Below are 20,124 nucleotides of genomic sequence, written 5' to 3' on the forward strand. Positions count from 1 at the left end.
GAAAAATACTTGGGCTGAAGAGAAGACTGCGTTAACGCAGCGGGCTGAAAGAGCCGAGGCAGCTCTTCAAGAAGTAACCACTGAACTCTCCGGTTTAAAACACCGTGTCTCTGAGATGGTTTCTGCTATCTTTGGTGAGTTGTTTTGCTAGTCATCAAAAAGTGAATCCTTGTCATGATAATATAAACCGTCATTAACCAATTTGTGAGTTCTTAGGTCCTAGGAGCAACAACCTTAACCAAGATGTGCTTGTGAAGCTCAAAGTTGTTTATAATCTTGTTGAACAACTGTACACTAGAGCTCAGCGCACTTTAGCCACTATCTCACCAACCAACCAAGGACCCAACCTGCTAAGCGGTGTGTTGAAAAAATTGTCAATCCTTCCTACAAGAATCCAGGAGATAAAACGGTCTTGTGCAAGAGCCAGTGTTGTAACAGCTTTGAGTCGTGCCAAGGCATGGGTACCAGAGTTAGACCCGGCTGATGTAGCTAGTGGGTATCCAAGTCTGAAGGAAAATGGGACTTCTTTTTATCAACAAGACTTTGCCGCTTGTGTTAAAGCAATCCGTCCTCATGCGGCAGTCATTGCTGAAGAAACCAATCTCTCCAAATATCAGCCGGCTTACGACGCAGAGAACCAGAAGATGCATACTCCTGCATATAAAGTGATGGACTTGATTCCTCCGCTTCATAAGCACACCTTCGCCCCTGAAATTGACCCATCCAATCTTATTGATGACGAAGCTGAATTCCATGCCTGGCATGGCTTTGATTGGTCAAAACCAAACTTCCAGACGGCGGAGGAGGACGAAGAACCGACAAGGGATGACCCAGAGCTAGGCCAAGAAGAATGAACCGTCGGGCGAGTGATACCTTTGATTCTTTTAAAACACTTGATCTCATTCGGCTCATGAAGCAATGTAATAGGGTAGCAAAAACTTGAATCTGTCGTGCCACCGTGCATGTTTCTGCCTTTTGCTTAATACTGCTGATCTGCCGGTTTAAAAACCATTATGGGTATGATACCCTTTCACTTATGCAGATGTGAATGATAATCCTGTACACAAAGAAAGTACAAGCGCCCTGGCGGCTTACCATTGGGCGGGTCATGATACCCAATTGAAGCCGTTGGGGACGAATAGTCCATAACCAGGGCCGGTCTGACAATTGTTAAATAAAATGTCATACCTGTAAAACATGCTTAGACTATCGGCTCATCAGCTTCGCATAGTGAAAATTGTTAGAGTTGTAACTGTAAACATAAGAGTATGATACTCTGGCGACTTAGAGTCTGCCCTCCTGACGGGTTGTAGAAACCCAAAGTATGCTTCAAATATGAGCCGTAAATAGGGCAGATGGGCCCAACTTGTAAAAAACCAAAAGTCAAAGAAGAAATCATAGAATACAAATAAGAAATCAAAAGAAATTCGAGGCTTTTGTAGGCTGCCATGCCAAAGTGTCTTCTTCGATGAAACTAGTCGGAGCCACTGGATTGTTCGTGCGTTCCGTGAGCCTGACTCACAATACCCAATCGACATTTGAACCCAGATAAAGTCGTATCTTGCTTTATAGACTTATCAGGAGTACGCGGGGTCAGAGTAACAGCATACATCATGGGCCGATTTATCCAAGTTTCAAGGAAGGTGGCTTATGAAGCCTAGATCTATCCTAACTATCTGTAAACTGTGCTCTCACATGACAAGCTGCAGTTTGAACCTTAACGAGCTTAGATCTTGGTCGAATACATCATAAAGACTGATCGTTTAAGAGTTTGACGGGTCAATCAGGATGACCTGATGGAGTTGAAGCAGCTGGCTACAGGTAGGATGACCCGGATATGTTTGAACAAACCTAGTCAAGAGGGTAGTAACGTTGTGTTCTCTTTGGTCGAATACGCCTATATTTGAACAGGAAGCCCCCAAGTGACATACTGACAAATCGTGCTCGTGAGGGACCTATGTTTGAGATGTGCCATGCATCCAACACTCTTTGGTCCCCGAAGTTGGGCGGTGAGCCTCTCTAACAAATATGATGATAAAGACTCAGCTTCGAGGAAGTGAAACGACAGAGGCCCTGAATTATCAGGGATGCCGGCTTCATTATTTTGCTTATAATATATAAATCATCAGACTGTGTACATCATGAGAACCGATGGCTCATGTATAGTAGGGCCGAAGATGAGCAATGTTCCACGGCCGACGGGTCTCCTCCTCCGATGTGTGTGAGTCCTTGTTGTCTCGAACGTCGATAAGGCAGTATGACACATTATGTAAATTATTGCTGACCACAAAAGGTCCTTCCCAAGGCGCTGATAACTTGTGCATATCTGTCTGATCTTGGATGAGCCGGAGCACTAAGTCGCCTTCTTGAAAGGTTCTGGTTATGACGCGGCGACTGTGATAACGACATAGGTCTTGCTGATAACTCGTCGAACGAGCCGCCACGAGATCACGCTCCTCATACAATAAGTCAAGTGCATCTTGATGCACCTTTTCATTTTTAGCCTCAACATAAGCCGCCACCTGGGGTGAATCATGACGGATGTCACTAGGGAGAACCGCCTCTGCCCCATAAACCATGAAAAAGGTGTGTAACCCGTAGACCTGTTGGGGTCGTATTGATGCTCCATAACACTGAGGGTAACTCCTCCACCAAACAACCCGATGTTCTCTGCAAAGGAACCATAAAACGGGGCTTCATACCTCGCAGAATCTCCTGATTTGCTCGTTCTGCCAGACCATTGGATTGAGGGCGAGCCACAGAGGAAACGTCAAGCCGGATATGCTCCCGTTGACAAAACTCTTCCACAGCGCCTTTAGAGAGATTAGTACCATTATCTGTTATAATGTTGTGTGGAAAGCCAAAACGGAAGATCGCCTTCTTCATGAATTGAACCGCCATTGTTGCATCACATTTACTAACCAGCTCTGCTTCAACCCACTTAGTAAACTTATCAACTGCCACCAAGAGGTGGGTCTTCTTATCCTTGGACCTCTTAAACGGCCCAACTGTATCAAGCCCCCAAGTTGCAAACGGCCAAGTAATTGGGATCATCCTCAATTCTTGAGCCGGCACATGAGCTAGTCGTGAAAATTTCTGACAGCCGTCACATCTGCTTACCAAATCCTCAGCATCAGCATGAGCCGTCAACCAATAGAACCCATGACAAAAAGCCTAGGCTACAAGAGATTTAGAGTCAGCATGATGACCACAATCTCCTTCGTGGATCTCACGTAAAATCTCACAGCCTTCTTCAGGAGAAATGCAATGTTGAAACGCCCCTGTGACACTGCGATGGTGCAACTCCCCATTGACAATTGACATTGACTTAGACCGTCGGGTTATCTGTCTGGCCAAAACCTCATCCTCCGGCAACTCACCACGGGTCATGTAAGCCAAATACGGAACCGTCCAATCAGGAATAGCATGAAGAGCCGCCACCAATTGTGCCTCCGGGTCAGGGACAGCAAGATCCTCCTCTGTAGGCAATTTAACAGATGGGTTAAGCAAAATATTCAGAAACATGTTAGGTGGCACCGGCTTACGTTGAGACGCTAGCCGGCTTAAAGTATCAGCCGCCTCATTCTTCCTGCGATCAATATGCTCAACTTGATAACCCTTAAAATGCCCCACAATAGCATCAACCTCTCGGCGATAAGCTGCCATGAGCGGATCCTTAGAATCCCAAGTACCAGAAACTTGCTAAGCTACCAGATCTGAATCGCCAAAACACCTCACCCGGCTCAGATTCATCTCTTTAGCCATCCGAAGACCGTGGAGCAAGGCCTCATACTCAGTTGCATTGTTAGTACAAGGGAACATTAGCCGGAGAACATAAGAAAATTTATCACCTCATGGGAAAGTCAAGACAACTCCAGCCCCCGAGCCCTCCAACTGCCTGGATCCATCAAAGTGAATAGTCCAATATGTGTTATCCAGCTTTTCCTCAGGCACCTGCAACTCTGTCCAGTCATTGATGAAATCCACAAGTGCTTGGGACTTGATGGCTGTACGAGGCACATATTTTAAACCGTGAGGTCCAAGCTGAATGGCCCATTTAGCAACCCGGCATGTGGCTTCCCTGTTTTGAATGATGTCTCCTAAAGGAGTAGAGCTAACCACAGTAATGGGATGATCCTAAAAATATTGTTTGAGCTTCCGGCTTGCCATAAAAACCCCATACACAAGCTTCTGCCAGTGTGGATATCTATGCTTGGATTCAATAAGTACCTCACTAATGTAGTAAACCGGTCGTTGAACCGAGTCTCCTTGTCTGCCTCTTTCCTTTCCACCACAATAGCTACACTGACGTACCGGCTGTTAGCAGCCACATATAACAACATAGGCTCTTTATCAATAGGGGCAGCAAGCACGAGCGGCTCAACCAACTATTTTTTTCAGATCCTCAAATCCTTGATTAGCAGCATAACTCCAAACAAAGTGATCTGTCTTCTTCATCATCTCATAAAGAGGAATAGCCTTCTCACCTAACCGGCTTATGAACCGGCTCAGAGCTGCAATACGACCCGCCAGACGCTGAACATCATTGACACACGTCGGCTTTGATCTTCTCTGAGTTAGCTTCAATGCCTCTGTTAGAAACCAGAAATCCCAAGAGCTTGCATGCTGGTACACCAAAGACACATTTGGCTGGGTTAAGCATCATCTTGTAGACCCGGAGATTATCAAACGTCTCCTTCAAATCATCAATTAGGGTATCCTTCTTTCTGGATTTTACCACAATGTCATCCACATAAGCATGAACATTACGCTCGATCTGATTATGAAGGAAATTCTGTACACACCGCTGATAAGTCGCTTGGGCACTCTTGAGCCCAAAAGGCATAGACACATAGCAGAAGGCTCCAAACGAAGTAATGAAAGCTGTTTTCTCCTGGTCCTTAACTGCCATCTTGATCTGATGATAACCTGAATAAGCATCCAAAAAACTCAAACGCTCACAACCCGCCGTAGCATCAATGATTTGATCAATACGAGGGAGAGCAAATGGATCAGTCGGACAAGCCTTGTTTAAGTCCATGTAATCCACACACATTCGCCAAGTGTCGTTCCTCTTAAGCACCAGCACCGGGTTAGCCAACCACTCAGGATGGAAAACTTCACCGATAAACCCGGCCGCTAAGAGCCAGGCCGCCTCCTCACCAATGGCCTTCCGCCTCTCCTTGTTAAATTGGCGAAGAAATTGCTTGACCGGCTTAAACTTCAGATCAATATTAAGAGTGTGCTCAGCGAGTTCCCTCGGTACACCCGGCATGTCTGAAGGCTTCCATGCAAAGATGTCCCAGTTCTCACGGATGAACTCGATGAGCGTGCCTTCCTATTTCGGATCCAGATTAACGCTGATGCTGAACTGCTTAGATGAGTCGCCAGGGATAAAGTCAACCAATTTAGTATCATCTTCCGATTAAAATTTTAACGAAGGATCATGCTTTGTGGTTGGCTTTTTCAAGGACGTCATATCTGATGGGTCAACATTATCCTTGTAAAATTTCAGCTCCTCTGTTGCACAAACTGATTCAGCATCAGCCGCATCACCTTCCTCGCACTCCAAGGCCACCTTGCGACTCCCATGCACTATGATGGTGCCCTTATGACCCGACATTTTAAGCTACAAGTAAACATAACAAGGCCTTGCCATGAACTTAGCATAAGCCAGCCGCCCAAACAGAGCATGATAAGGGCTCTTGATCTTGACCACTTCGAAGGTTAAAGTCTCAGACCTGGAATCATGCTCACCTCCAAAGGCAACCTCTAAAGATATCTTACCCACCGGATAGGCCGACTTACCCGATACCACACCATGGAAAATAGTGTTTGACGGTTTAAGATTCTTATCCGTAAGTTCCATGCAACGGAAGGTCCCATAATAAAGTATGTTAATGTTGCTACCTCCATCCATGAGTACCTTAGGAAATTTATAGCCCCCAACCTGAGGTGCCACCACCAGAGCCAGCTGACCCGGATTATCAACCCAGGGCAGATGATCCTCACGACTCTGCACAATAGGCTGCTCTGACCACCGTAAATAGCGAGGCACCACCGGCTCAACAGCGTTCACAGCTCTCTTGTGAAGCTTCTGATCCCGTTTACACAAACTGGTGGTGAAAACATGGTACTGCCCACTATTCAACTGCTTTGGATTGCTTTGATAACCAGACTGCTGTTGTTGTTGATTCCCCTAGTTATTCTGCTGATTGTAACCACCTTGATTGCCTTGGCTGTGAAACCTGGAATTTGAGCCGCTGCCACCATGACCCAGACCATGAGAGCCGGATCCTGACCCACCGTTCAGGCCACAGTTGTGTTGGATTGACTCCCTAAAGCTTCTCATTATGCTGCAATCTTTCCATGAATGAGTAGCCGACTTCTGATCCATTCCGTGTTTTGGACATGGCTGATTTAATATTGTGTCAAGGTCAAATCTTGCCCCTTGAGTCGGCGGTCCCTTACGACGCTGGTTATAATTGCGCACACCGGTCTTATCCACAAAATCATCAGCCTTGCACTTACCGTTGCCGCCCTGATTGGTAGTGTTATACTGATGTCCCTTCATGTTGTTACTCTTCTTTCCATTTCCCGATCTTTCATCCTCAGAGTCGGGGTCCTTGGTACGGCATACTTTACAAGAGCCGCCATTAGCTCCCCCATGTCATTGCAATGACGCTTGAGCCGCCCAAGTTTCTGCTTGAGTGGAATGAACCGGCAATTTTTCTCCAACATTAGAACCGCTGAACCGACGTTGATATTATCTGAAGAATGTATGATGGTCGAGACCCGGCACACCCAGCTGGTTGTTGACTTGCCCTCGGCCTAAACACAAGAAACCAAATCCACGATCGACATAGGCTACTTACATGTGTCTTTCAAAATTCTGGATAAACCGGGCCTTCAGCTCCGCCCATAACCCGATGGAGTTAGCCGGCAACCCCTTCAACCAGGTACGAGTCGCCCCCTCCAGCATGATTGTGAAGTACTTAGCGTACGCAGCCTCGCTAACATCCAACATCTCCATAGCCATCTCATAACTCTCCACCCACGCCTCGGGGGGTTGATCGGCTGTGTAATTAGGCATCTTACGAGGGCCTTTGAAGTCCTTGGGCGGACGCCCGTTTCGTAGATCCATTGTTAGACACGGCACACCGAAAGCTTTGGAAGTTACACCAGCCTCAATTGAAGCTGTCGGGTAAACTGGCGCATGCTGATGAGCCGCCAGCTCGGCCTCTCGACGTGCTCTGCCCTGATCCACTAAATCCTGTGCATTGGCACCATCGCACGCCGGGTTATGCCTATGAGGTCGGTTACGGTGTTGCTCCGTACTCGAGACTGTCGGTGAGTCAATGTGTCTACTATAGCTCCGGCTTGGATGAGGGGTTGAATGGATCCGGTCACGGCTATAAAAGTAAGCCTATTGCTGCACTAAAGCTGTTTGAAGGAGCTCTCTAGCCCTTCGGGTTTCAACCGCCGCCGGAGTCTCACCCTCAACTAGTAAAGCTGATAATCGCATTGTCACAGCAATCATGTTGTCCAAAGGGGTGGAATAGTGACCCAGTGGTGTTACCACGTGTTGAGGCGAGGTGTTGTTCATATACGAAGAACTTGTCATGCGCGGCTGACCCGGCACCCCACCGCCTGGCGCTTCAGTCATCCGATTTACCACCGGCGGGTTACTAGCCCCAGCTCCAGGGGTGTTGAAGAGGTCCCTTGACTCATAAATTGAGGGCAGACGACTACGGTATTTTCTCCTCAAAACTTCGTTCGACGCGTTCTGAACCACCGTGAGCTGGTATGAATCTGCTTGAATTCGTTGTGCTTGGGCACTTAAAACGGCCGGCTCTATAGCCATCCTGGCGTTTTCTGCTGCTAATTCGGCCTTAGCTTGCGCTATCTCATCACGCAACTTATCTATCTCTGCCTTGTGCTGCTCCTGGTTGTTTGGGGTTACCTCAACCTCCATCAGAGTCGCTAGAGCATCCAACGGATCTGTTAAGACTTGAGCCGGTGGGGGCGCTGAACCGCCAGCCTCGGCTGCCGTTACCGCTGCTGCACTAAAAGTCATAGCCGCAGCGGCTGTCGAACCAAGAACCGGCTAGGTGCTAGCCATGAACATCGCCACCCTGTTCGGCAGCTCATGGGGATCCGGAATACTGTCGCCATCGGAACAACCCCCAAGCCGCCCGTCTTGTAGCTGATACATTGAGTTGGTCTCGCCTATGGACGACTCATCATCATAGTAGATGGCCGTCTCACCGCCAGAGACAGAGCCTTCCAACTCAGCCCCATGGGTGAACCCAACGAAGACATGCCTTATGGCGGGTTGAGCCCGGGTGGGTCGTGGACGCTGAGCTGTCTCGATGATGTCGGTGCAGATGTCTGGCTCAGGGCCTGGCTCACCAATCTTGCCGATGAAGACGTGGATTTCGCCAAAGGGGACCCGATACCCGTACTCAATTGAGCCGGCCTCAGGGCCCCAACCTGCATCGTCGATGTAGAGCTTGTCGCGACGACTCTTGGTCATCCGGCCCACAGCGTATCCCTTGAGCCCTTCGAAGCTACCCTTTAAGAACTCAAAACCACCGTGCATTGGCCCCACAGTGGGCGCCAACTATCGTGGATGTGTCACGGCAGATGTCCTCGTAGAAGGACATAGTTGTGGAGCCATTGCGACGAGGTTAGCTTAAAGGGGTTAAACGGGACAAAGGACGCTGAGAGTTTATACTGGTTCGGCCCCTTGCGGTGAAGGTAAAGGCCTACTCAAGTTTGAGGTGGTATTGCTAGGGTTTCGATTACCAGGGAGTAAACACGCTTTGCCTGGCTTTCAATTTGTTGTTTCTTGCCCTAAGCCACTGTCAGATCGTCCCCTTATATACATGGGTTGATGCCCTGCGGTCTACAGAGTCCCGGCCGGCTCATACAAACTTGTCCGGCTCGGTGACTTATCTTACATGCCTTACAATACAAGTTTACATATACATGGTGATTTACACTTATGGGCCTCAAGCCGCCCCCAGACTTGGGCCTTTAAACAACCCTATCTATGAACCACCATCTTCAGTATATTCTTGGGCTTCATTTAGATGAACTGTCATAATGGATGACCCGGCCCCTCCTGGGCGGGTCATATCTGATAGTCATATCCCCAACAGTTACCCACAGCATGATCCTCGAGTTTTGCAAGGTTCAGTGGAGTCACCACACCGAGGAGGAAGCCACCTCGGAACGAGAAGAAGACCTCCAATGAGACCACCTGCACCTTTTTGCTAACCATCCCGAATCTCGAGGGCTAGATTCATCTTAAAGTGGGTAGGTTTGTAACATCCCAAATTTGCATTTGGAATGTTTTACAAATAGTTAAGCATCTATCATCATCATCCTTTGCATTGAGTGCCTTTTGAATTTTAAGTTCATTGAATTTCATTTGAATCCTTTTCAAATTTGAGTGTGAATCTAGTCAAAATTCCCTGGCCCAAATAATAGAGGAGGAACATGACCCTTCAAAAGTTGGAGGAAATTTGGAAATACATTTGGAAATGGAATTTGGAATAGGTTTCAAAAATCAAATTCCCCTTTTATTTGGAATTCCCCCAAAAAATATATTTTTGTAAAGTATTTTATTTGCCTATGAAAAAAGTTCATGTTTTTCTTTGATTTATTCTAAGAATATATGTATATATTGCCTATGGCAAATTTATTTTATTGTCTTCTATTTTACTTGTTGTTTTATCTTTATTATAAAACGAAAAGGCCTTTTTCTTTTTTTAGAATGACTGAAGCCCACTTAGCGCCAGCCGGCCCAGCTAGCCCTCGCCCCACCGAATCCCTTCAGATCTAGCCACCTGATCCCCTTACCGACCCCTTTCTCTCGCATGTGGACCCCACCGACCGATCATATCACCCCGTGCTCTCCTTCCCTTTCATCATGGGAGATCACCGGAACCGGAACCCGCCGCGCTTCCCTTCCATTTTGAGCTCGCCCCCTCCTCCACGGCACACCCCCTATATAAACCGTCCCTCCCTTGCCCATTCCTCCCTAAATCCCCAAACCTGACCCCCTCATCTCGCGGTAATCACTCGTCGTAGTTCCCGAATGTCGCAGCACCCTGTCGCCATCATTGAGCTCGCCCACCCCTTCTAGCCACCCCCGAGCCTCGTCGTCGTTACCATCATCACTGCCGTCGTCGACTATGCTTCCCCGATGTCTTCCTCAACCCCTAAGGACACCGAAGCCGCCGCCGGCTCCACCACACGAACACTGTCGCCGGATATCTCCACTGCCGCTGCAAGCCACCAGAGCCCCACCACAGTTAGATCCAAACCATACAACCAAGATTAGATTGTTTTGTTTTATTTTCCCCAAAACATTTTCTGTTATGCATAGGTCGTCCGCTCGTTTAGCTCCGCAACGCACACCCGTTAGCCAATCTAATCGCACCACGTGTCCCTTGGCGGTCCGTAGCATTTTAGAATTTTTTTCAGTTTATGTTTTAAAACAGAATTAGTTTCAGTTTTAGTTTCTTCATATCTTTTAGAGTTTTAAATATTTTTGAATAATTCTTTTTTGCATTACCTTCAGGACATTATGTAGTTTCTGTAGATCCAAAAATATTTCATGTTTTAACTTTTTCAATTTGAAATTGAACAGATTTGCTTTAAACCTTAATTTGCTAATGACTTTTATTTAAAAATAGGGGTTTGAGTAATTCTTTTTGCAATTTGTCACTAGATCTATTGCCTATCCACTAAGGTGTCACAAATTATGTTTGGAATAATTTAAAAATGATCTAAATAAAAAAAAGTACTATTTTGACTGTGGATTTGTTTTATTCATAAACTATTTGTTTTAATTTTTTTTAATATTTTCTTTTTGTCAGTTTTTAAAAATTATAATATGTTTCTATTAGACTACAGTAGACAATTTTATTATTAATTAAAATCATTTTTGATATTGTTTTGTATTAAACTTGTATAGATCATAACTAGGGTTTTATAATAGCAATTAAATTGATTCTTTTTGCTAATAGAACTTTGAGCAAAATTCTTTCTGTTTAATTAATATAATTTTAGTCTTATTTCTCTTAAAAATTGATTTACTATAGAAAACTATTTTTTGCAACTATTGAAGTTTTCCAAAGTGTTTTCTAGAGATTACTTTGAATTAGTCTTTGTGTTTATTTTGGATTTACTTTTGGTTTTCTCCATGTAATGCATGTTAAATTACTTGTTGATGCCCTGGTATGAGTGTTTGCTTATGTATGCAATTGTTTGCTTCGTTAGATTATCCAGAGTGCGTAGCTTGCTATTACCACTCCCTAGAATTTGAAGGACATCATCAAGGCAAGTCAAGTTGATCATATTTTTAGCAATACCCATGATTTTTATTGCACTAGATTCAACTTTTCACCATGCATGAAAGTAGGTAACATTGAAATTGGTTCTTGAGTAGTATCATGAGGTAGGAAAACCCCACACCCATGTTAACAATGTCTGGGAAATGATGATTTATTATATTGATATGCTCTAGTAGACGGGGATTGGTTAAGTCATACATGGGAGTTGTGATAGTGTTATAAATTTAGAAACATTCAAGACTACACCTCAAGACTTCAATGTACCTCTCGGTGGAATGGTTGAAAGGCACCCTCGAGAAACCACTGGATTCGCCTAGTGAGCTGGAGTAGGCTAGTTATCATGAGGAAAGCTCCACGCAGGCTCAAAGAGAAAAATGGATAATGATACGTCTCTGGAGTATCTATAATTTTTTATTGTTTCATGCCAATATTCTACAACTTTCATATACTTTTGGCAACATTTTATATTATTTTTGGGACTAACATATTGATCCAGTGCCCAGTGCCAGTTTCTGTTTGTTGCATGTTTTTTGTTTCGCGGAATATCCATATCAAACGTAGTCCAAACGCGATAAAAATTTACGGAGATTTATTTTGGAATATATGTGATTTTGGGGAATTAGAATCAACGCGAGACGATGCCTTAGGGGAGCACAAGCCCATGGGGGGCGCACCCCTACCCAAGGCGCACAGGGCGCGTCTAGTGAGCTTGTGGCCCTCACGTAGCTCCCCTCTTGTCCTTCCTAGTCTCTTAGGATCCCTTCTGGTTCAGAAAAAATTATTATAAAGTTTTATCGTGTTTGGACTTCGTTTGGTATTGATTTCCTGAAAAGCCAAAAATAGGCAGAAAACAGGAATTGACCCTAAGCACTGAGTTAATAGATTAGTTCCAAAAATAATATAAAATTGCACACAAAACTTCTAAAATCAATAATATAATAATGTGAAACAAAAAAATAAATATGTGTTGGAGACGTATCAGCTTTTTTTTGAGACGTGGGGGTTGGTGGGCTTGTATAGACCCAAGGACTAAGTTGAGGTCAGGAAGTCCATTGAAATGTCTTGGGCCTGGCGACGTTCAATAAATAGTCGTCATGTGTTAGGGTTTAGACTCGGGTTTTGTTTAGCGAAGTTTAGTTATTGCTACTTTCATCTGTCTTCGCTCATAGCGGCAAGTGCAACCGTCAAGATATCCTATCGGAACCCCATCTTGTGAGATTTATTCCAGGTAGCATATTCGTAATTTCAAATTTCTTGGCTATTATTTTTTTGCGTTTTTTTCGATTAGCCTGTAGGAAAAATCCTTCATGGATAGGTCGATTGCGTCGTTGGCTCGATCGATAACACCTTGGAGTTGGTTCAAGGATTGCCATGGATATCAGTCGTCTATGTTTCCCCTGTATGGTTGGTAGCCTGATCGTGAGGGTCAATTCCTCTAAAATCATAGTTATCTCATCTCATCGAAAGATCGGGACCCTAGTTCACATCACTGATCGAGACCAACGTAAAGAAGAAACTGTCGGTAATAATTTATTTGTTTCACCGTTCATAATACAACTGTTGTTATTCAAAATATGCCATCATACCATGTAACAGTTGTGTTTTTGCAACAGAGACTCCCCAGCCGTGTTCTGCCTGATCAGATGGATCGATATGTTGAAATGAGAATTATTATCTATCCTGATACTGGCATATAGTCGATATACTCGACGCCAAAAAAAGATGGATGCCTCATCGTACCGGATGACCGAAAGGATTTACTTTCCTTGTACAAATTGGCAGTTGGAGATAGGCTGCTCTTCGTGATCCACCATGGAGGTGGTGAGGTTATCCTCTTTGTCAAACCCATGCGTGAACAATTTGTGTTATCTAAAAAATCTGATGAAGAGTAGTTTATGTTGTTGAAGCACTTCATGTTGATGCTCGAACCCTCCTACTCATGATGTGCGATACTTTTGGAAATGACGTTGTTGATGTACCAAATGTTTGTTGATTGTTCGATGCCTGAACTGTTAATGTTATATTATGCTTTGTGATCATATTTTCATGTTCATGCTTTATTTGAGAATTAATATTTCATCTTATAGTTCAGTAAAATGATAGCATGACGAAAAAATTAATGGATTTCACCACGATCATCTCAACTAATGTCCATTATATAAAACACAAAACTTTGTTTTCACTGCCATCGAACATTTTTTAACCTTCCCCAACCCACCGATCATTTTCTGTTACGCCATAAATCAGCGTAGAATATGAACATGCATAGTGACTGTCAAATGTGTCGCCTAAAACAAGGCCAAAACATCACCAACGCATCCAAGGGGCTACCCAGGAGGGAAAAGGCTGATGACGGTTGACCGCCATAGAAAATTATTTTAGGCGACGTGTTTTGATTCGTCACCAGGGTTTTTGTTACTAAAACGAGCAGATTTTGTAGTGAAAGCAACTGAGCGAAAGCTCTGTGCTTCGGTGCCGACAACAACGACGCCCGTGGGTGCCGCTTTCCTCATGAGGACGTTGCCGTATCTCGCTTCCCCTGCCAGAGTTCCAGGTGAAAACCTTTGTCCACTCTGTCGGACGCGGCACTAACCATGCTTTGTGTCGTTTTACTTCTTGAGGGCATTGCCAGGGAGTCCATGTGTTGTTGGTAGTTGCTAGTGTAGTCTTAGTTCTTCCTATTTTCTGCTCGACGTAGTTGTGTTTCGACCTATGTATATTGTCCATTTTCTTTAAGTCTTATTTTGTTTGAAAAAATTCCATCACTATGTATTTATGATCTTTGCTTTATACATAAAGCAGAGCGGAAGTCTATTTCAAAAGAACAATTGTAGAATGAGCGAGGGACAGAAAAATCTGAAGAAGCCGCCCACGTACGTGGCCCTGCCAGACTCTTGGCGTCCGTGGGAGCGACCTGCCGGCGAAGCACGAGGCCGGTCGGCCGATCATTTCCCTAGCATTTTTTTCGTGCTCAAACAAAGTTGGGTGAAATATATGGTTGCTCTCTTGTGGAATTTTTTGTGCAAAGTTGCTTGACAAGCATTTGTGTCTCGTATGATGACCATATGTGTAATCTCTGTGAACAGTCTATCTAATGAAATATATGGTTGCTTAAAAAAAAGCTTAGCTGATTACACGGTAACGACCCGATCCGGAACTCCAGGCACGAAACCAGAAAGGGAAAAGTCGTTCCACTAGCGCACGTAATCCTGAAATTGTTGGACTCAATTCAGCACGGCACAATAGCGTGCACAACCGTCGATGGCGACTAGTGCCACTTCTACCGGCCGGCGGCCTCGCCCCGCCGCCGCTTCGCCACCCGACCGATGACGGCCTCCAGCGCGACATCGAACGCGTCCCTGAAGCCCACGCGCCGGGACCTGGGGTCCGCGTACACCACCCTCGGGATGAGCCGGACCACCTCCTCCCGCATCCTCCTCACCTCCTCCGGCGGGATCTTCCTCAGGGTCTCCTCGATGCTCACGTTCCCCGCGGCAACGCCGGCGTGCGGGATGAGCACCGAGTACCTCCCGTGGTCCCTCGGAAAGTGCAGCGTGTACTGAGTGTACGCCGACCCGGGGTGGAAGAAGACCGGGATGCAGCCGGCAAGGATGGCGTCGAACGTTGACCGCCGCGTCGCCGTGTCCCCGCGCGGCTCCAGGCAGAAATCCGACGTCTCGAAGACGCGCATGACGCCTGCTGGCGAGTTGCAGTCGGCCGCACCGCCGCCGATGACGCCGCCGCAGTGGAAGAGGTTGCACAGGCTGGACGCGCGGCACTGCCTGATGATCTGCGCGCGGACGGTTTTCTTGCTGCCGGGGCGTGGGGCGCCGGCGAAGGAGAAGAGCCACCTCCGCCTCACCTTCCGAAGTCTCTCTTGCCAGGCGAGCACATCGGCGGCGGCCTCAGGATGGAAGTACGTCGGGTAGGGTACCGCGAAGTTGCTCCGAGTCAACGGGGATGTCTCCAGGACGAAGGCCGTCATGTTCTCGACGGCCGGGTACGTGAGCAGCTTGGTGCCCCACAGCTCGTCGACGTCGGCCTCCCGCCGGAAGTCCCACGTGGTCCGGCCAGCCACCAAGAAGTGGTCACGGCCCCCCATGGCCCGCCACTCGGGGCGACGCACCAGCCAGTCGATGGCGTCGAGCTGGAGCGCGTCTCGCGTCGAGATGCTGTAATTATAGAGGTACCTCCCGGATTCGAGGCCGGCGTAGAAGGGGACGAAGACGGCGGCGGCGAGGGAGGGATCCTTGGTCAGGCACTCGTAGCGCTTCATCCGCGCGTGGAAGATGAGGTCGAGCATGAACTGGTCGGTGGAGTAGCAGCCACGGCCGGGGAAGACGCCCCCGTCGTCCGCCAGCGGCTGGCCCATGCCGTCGTTGGCCACGTACGGGCACATGTCCAACCACGGGTGGAGCCTGCCCTTGCCGCAGTCTCGGAGGAGGTCGACGTTGAAGCGCGGCGGCATGTCGTACATGTAGATGTACCGCCCATCGCAATGGTCGGACGGCGTCCGCGTCGGCGCCGGCACCGCCGTGCTCCGAGTGGCCTGGAGCACTGTCGCCTGAGGAGTGAGCGGTGCATGTCCCTCACTCAGCATCACCGGCTGCTCCGCCCGTCTGGAGTTTTGGTCGATGGTGATGCTGGCTAGCGAGGGAAGGGATGAAACGGTGACGGGTGGCTTAAACAGGGCGGACGCCATGCTGCCTGGTACGCCGTAGTGCGCGTAGAAGACCAGTGCGCAGAAGGTGGCGGTGAGAAGAGCGAGATGGCGGACCCGAGACGGCCGGGGCACGCCGCCATCCGGCTTGTCGGCGGCGTCCACGGCATCTTGCTGGATCTCTACTGCGAAGGTGGTGCTAGACTTCATCGGCGATTTGGCATCTCGGACTAGCACGCAGACTTTGCCCTTAAAAGAAGCAAAATGCTACAGAAATATAATAACGGATTAGTCAGTTGATCAGGAACGTCGTCGTGCGACCCTAGGTGACATACGCCCACCATTGATTGGCTCGCAAACAAAATAAGCACTCCAGTCCGGACCCTCCATACATACAGAAGGTAAAAGCAGTGGACCAAACAGCCGATCTGCTGTGCACAATTTTTTTTTTTTTTGACATGTGCTGTACACAATTGGTTCTTATATTTAATCAAATGGGACCGAGTAATTTGCACATACGTAGTAGTACACCTTAACTGGTTCCTCCCTAAACTAAGGCCACGCACTTCTCTCCCTCTCACTCTCTAGACAAGGAAACCACATAAACCGGACACCAAACGAATTATCATCTCTTTCCTACTGTAAAAAAAAAGGAGAATCTGATATCTTGTAGACCGTGCTTCAAATATCTCCTGAATTTATTCCAGAAATCTCTCCAGGATATTTTTGATATGGATAGCGTTTGATATTAGAGATATTCATAAATGTCCTTCATTAATTAGTGTTTATAACAAATCATATCAATTACCCCCCCCCCCTCCCCGCGCGTTTTGACTCCGCTGCGGTGCTATTATTACTGCATTTTCAATGTAAGTCATTTCAAGCTCACGGCTCCTATCCCCCCCCCCCCCCCCCGCCCCCCCCCCCCCCCCCCCACACACACACCAATCCATCCCCAAAGAAAAGAAACGAGGCTGACTACTCGCTCGCTCCCCGGGTGAAGGTGTGGCCGCTGGATCTCCGTGCGCAGCGGCGTTGTCCCTGGCCTTCCCAGGGTTTGCCACAAGACACCATCGATGGCAGCGGTTTGAGAACCCTCCTAGGGTCTGTCGAACCGCCTTCCTCGGGCTGCGACACCCGAGGTCGCATGCCCTTGACCTCAACAGACGCTGCACAATGTCCTCCCTAGGCTGCGAGCCCGACACCCTCGATCTGTGTAGGTCAGATTGCCTACTCATTCCTCAAGACAACCACAAATACTAGAGTTTGGTCCCTCTTGAAGACCAGATAGATATATCTCGGACAATCTTTATGTAACCCCCAACCTGTGATCCTAGTCTCAATGAAGAGTTTGCAATCCTCACTAATAAGGCTAGAAGTGCATATTGGTCGCCTCGGCATGTGGCTTCATAACATACACGCACTATCATATGCCGGTGAACAATGATAGAACATCACAACAAGTACAACTAAACAAGATAGATTGAATATGAATGAACAATAGGGAAAATATTTGTCAATATGATAACATAGTTGTACACCAAACAGAGGTTACATGACCCAACATTACAACATGCAGCGGAAGAATAAGAACACGGGTTCGAATACGAATAAGAGTCAATGTTGCTTAACGAGGCTAGAACATAAGCAAACGTCACATAACTAACGGGTTCCAGGCTATCGGTCAGGATCCTCATCTCTACTAGTCTTCATCGAAGAAGAAATCCATGTAAAACGTTTCGTGCTCTCGACTTAGAGCAAAGCTTTACCTGAACATGTACTTGCACCTAGGGTTATTGTGGCACGGGTAAGTCTTTTGGACTCAGCAAGTACATCACCATAAGCAAATCCCTACACCCCTCTACGAAGGGCCTATCTTTTAATTTATTAATGATTCATTACCTTCTCATTCAAGCAGCAACTTTGAGAGCGTTGTTGTCATTCTTATTTTGGCATGAATTTGGTATAATTAATGTTGGGTGTGAACATGATTGGATGTCTTCTACCCTAAATTATAATGTTTAATCGCTGCTTGAGCTTCAGAGGTGTTTTGCATTTATGTTTTACGGTCTCCGAAAATGCTAGTGAGATACCACCCTATCATATTGTATCATGATTACTTTGACAAAGTGTTGATACTTGAGATATAGTATTATTGCTCGCTAGTCAATTGTTTATTGATATGAGTAAATATGGGTTCTAGTGTTATCATATATTTGTTTACTTCATTATCTTTGCTGAAAACTTGATTACTAGTTAAGCTTATATACATCAACAAAATCAAATGAGTTTGTAAAAAAATTATTTATCACTTTCAGTTTGTTAATTGAATTGTTTGAGGACAAGCAATGAGTTAAGCTTGGGGGGTTGATACGTCTCCATCATATCTACTTTTTCAAACACTTTTTCTCTTGTTTTGATCTCTAATTTACATGATTTGAATGAAACTAATCTGTTCTGACGTAGTTTTCGACACAACTACCATGGTGTTGTTTTTGTGTAGAAATAAAAGGTTATCGGAATTGGACAAAACTTTACATAGAATTTTTGTGGAATATATAAATAAATATCAATGTCAAGAAATACCAGAGGTGAGCCACCCAGGGCCCACAAGCCCGGGGCGCCCCCTAGGGCACGCCGGTCCATCCTGTGGACCCATATCAGTACTTTATGACCCACAAGTATAGGGGATCTATCATAGTCCTTTCGATAAGTAAGAGTGTCGAACCCAACGAGGAGCAGAAGGAAATGATAAGTAGTTTTAGTAAGGTATTCTCTGCAAGCACTAAAATTATCAGTAACAGATAGTTTTGTGATAAGGTAATTTGTAACGGGTAAGTAAGAAAGGTAAATAAGGTGCAGCAAGATGGCCCAATCCTTTTTGTAGCAAAAGATAAGCCTGGACAAACTCTTATATAAAGGAAAGCGCTCCCGAGGACACATGGGAATTATCGTCAAGCTAGTTTTCATCACACTCATATGATTCGCGTTCGTTACTTTGATAATTTGATATGTGGGTGGACCGGTGCTTGGGTACTGCCCTTACTTGGACAAGCATCCCACTTATGATTACCCTCTTGCAAGCATCCACAACTACAAAAAAGTATTAAGGTAAATCTAACCATAGCATGAAACATATGGATCCAAATCAGCCCCTTACGAAGCAACGCATAAACTAGGGTTTAAGCTTCTGTCACTCTAGCAACCCATCATCTACTTATTACTCCCCAATGCCTTCCCCTAGGCCCCAACAATGGTGAAGTGTCATGTAGTCGACGTTCACATGACACCACTAGAGGAGAGACAATATACATCTCATCAAAATATCGAACGAATACCAAATTCACATGACTACTTATAGCAAGAATTCTCCCATGTCCTCAGGAACAAACATAACTACTCACAAATCATATTCATGTTCATAATCATAGGGGTATTAATATGCATAAAGGATCTGAACATATGATCTTCCACCGAATAAACCAACTAGCATCAACTACAAGGAGTAATCAAAACACTACTGGCAACCCACAGGTACCAATCTGAGGTTTTGGGACAAAGATTGGATACAAGAGATGAACTAGGGTTTGAGATGAGATGGTGCTAATGAAGTTATTGATGGAGATTGACCCACTCCCGATGAGAGGAATGATGGTGATGACGATGGTGACGATTTCCCCCTCCTGGAGGGATGTTTCCTCGGCAGAACAGCCCTAGATTGGTTCCGCCAAGGTTTCGTCTCGTGGTGGCGGATTTTTGTCCCGAGAGCTTGCTTATGATTTTTCCAGGGCAAAAGACTTCATATAGCCAAAGATGGGCACCGAAGGCCTGCTAGGGGGGCCACGAGACAGGGGGCACGCCCCCACCCTCGTGGATGGTGGGTGGCCCCCCTCTGGTGCTTCCTTCGCCCAATATTTTTTAAATATTCTAAAATTTGACTCCCGTGGAGTTTCAAGACTTTGCAGTTGTGCAGAATAGGTCTCTATTATTTGCTCCCTTTCTAGCCCAGAATCCCAGCTGTCGGCATTCTCCCTCTTCGTGTAAACCTTGTAAAATAAGAGAGAATAGGCATAAGTATTGTGACATAATGTGTAATAA

General features: G+C 46.2%; 1 protein-coding gene across 1 annotated transcript; it reads right to left on the reverse strand.

Annotated features, from left to right (window-relative positions):
- Nucleotides 1-14,473: 14,473 nt before the first annotated feature.
- Nucleotides 14,474-16,428, reverse strand: LOC123114615 (xyloglucan galactosyltransferase KATAMARI1 homolog). Its single transcript, XM_044536108.1, has one exon. The coding sequence runs from the start codon at nucleotides 16,234-16,236 to the stop codon at nucleotides 14,647-14,649; it is 1,590 nt and encodes a 529-aa protein (XP_044392043.1). The 5' UTR covers nucleotides 16,237-16,428; the 3' UTR covers nucleotides 14,474-14,646.
- Nucleotides 16,429-20,124: the final 3,696 nt, after the last annotated feature.

This window comes from Triticum aestivum, chromosome 1A (genome assembly GCF_018294505.1).
Source record: "Triticum aestivum cultivar Chinese Spring chromosome 1A, IWGSC CS RefSeq v2.1, whole genome shotgun sequence".
Classification (NCBI taxonomy): Eukaryota; Viridiplantae; Streptophyta; class Magnoliopsida; order Poales; family Poaceae; genus Triticum; species Triticum aestivum.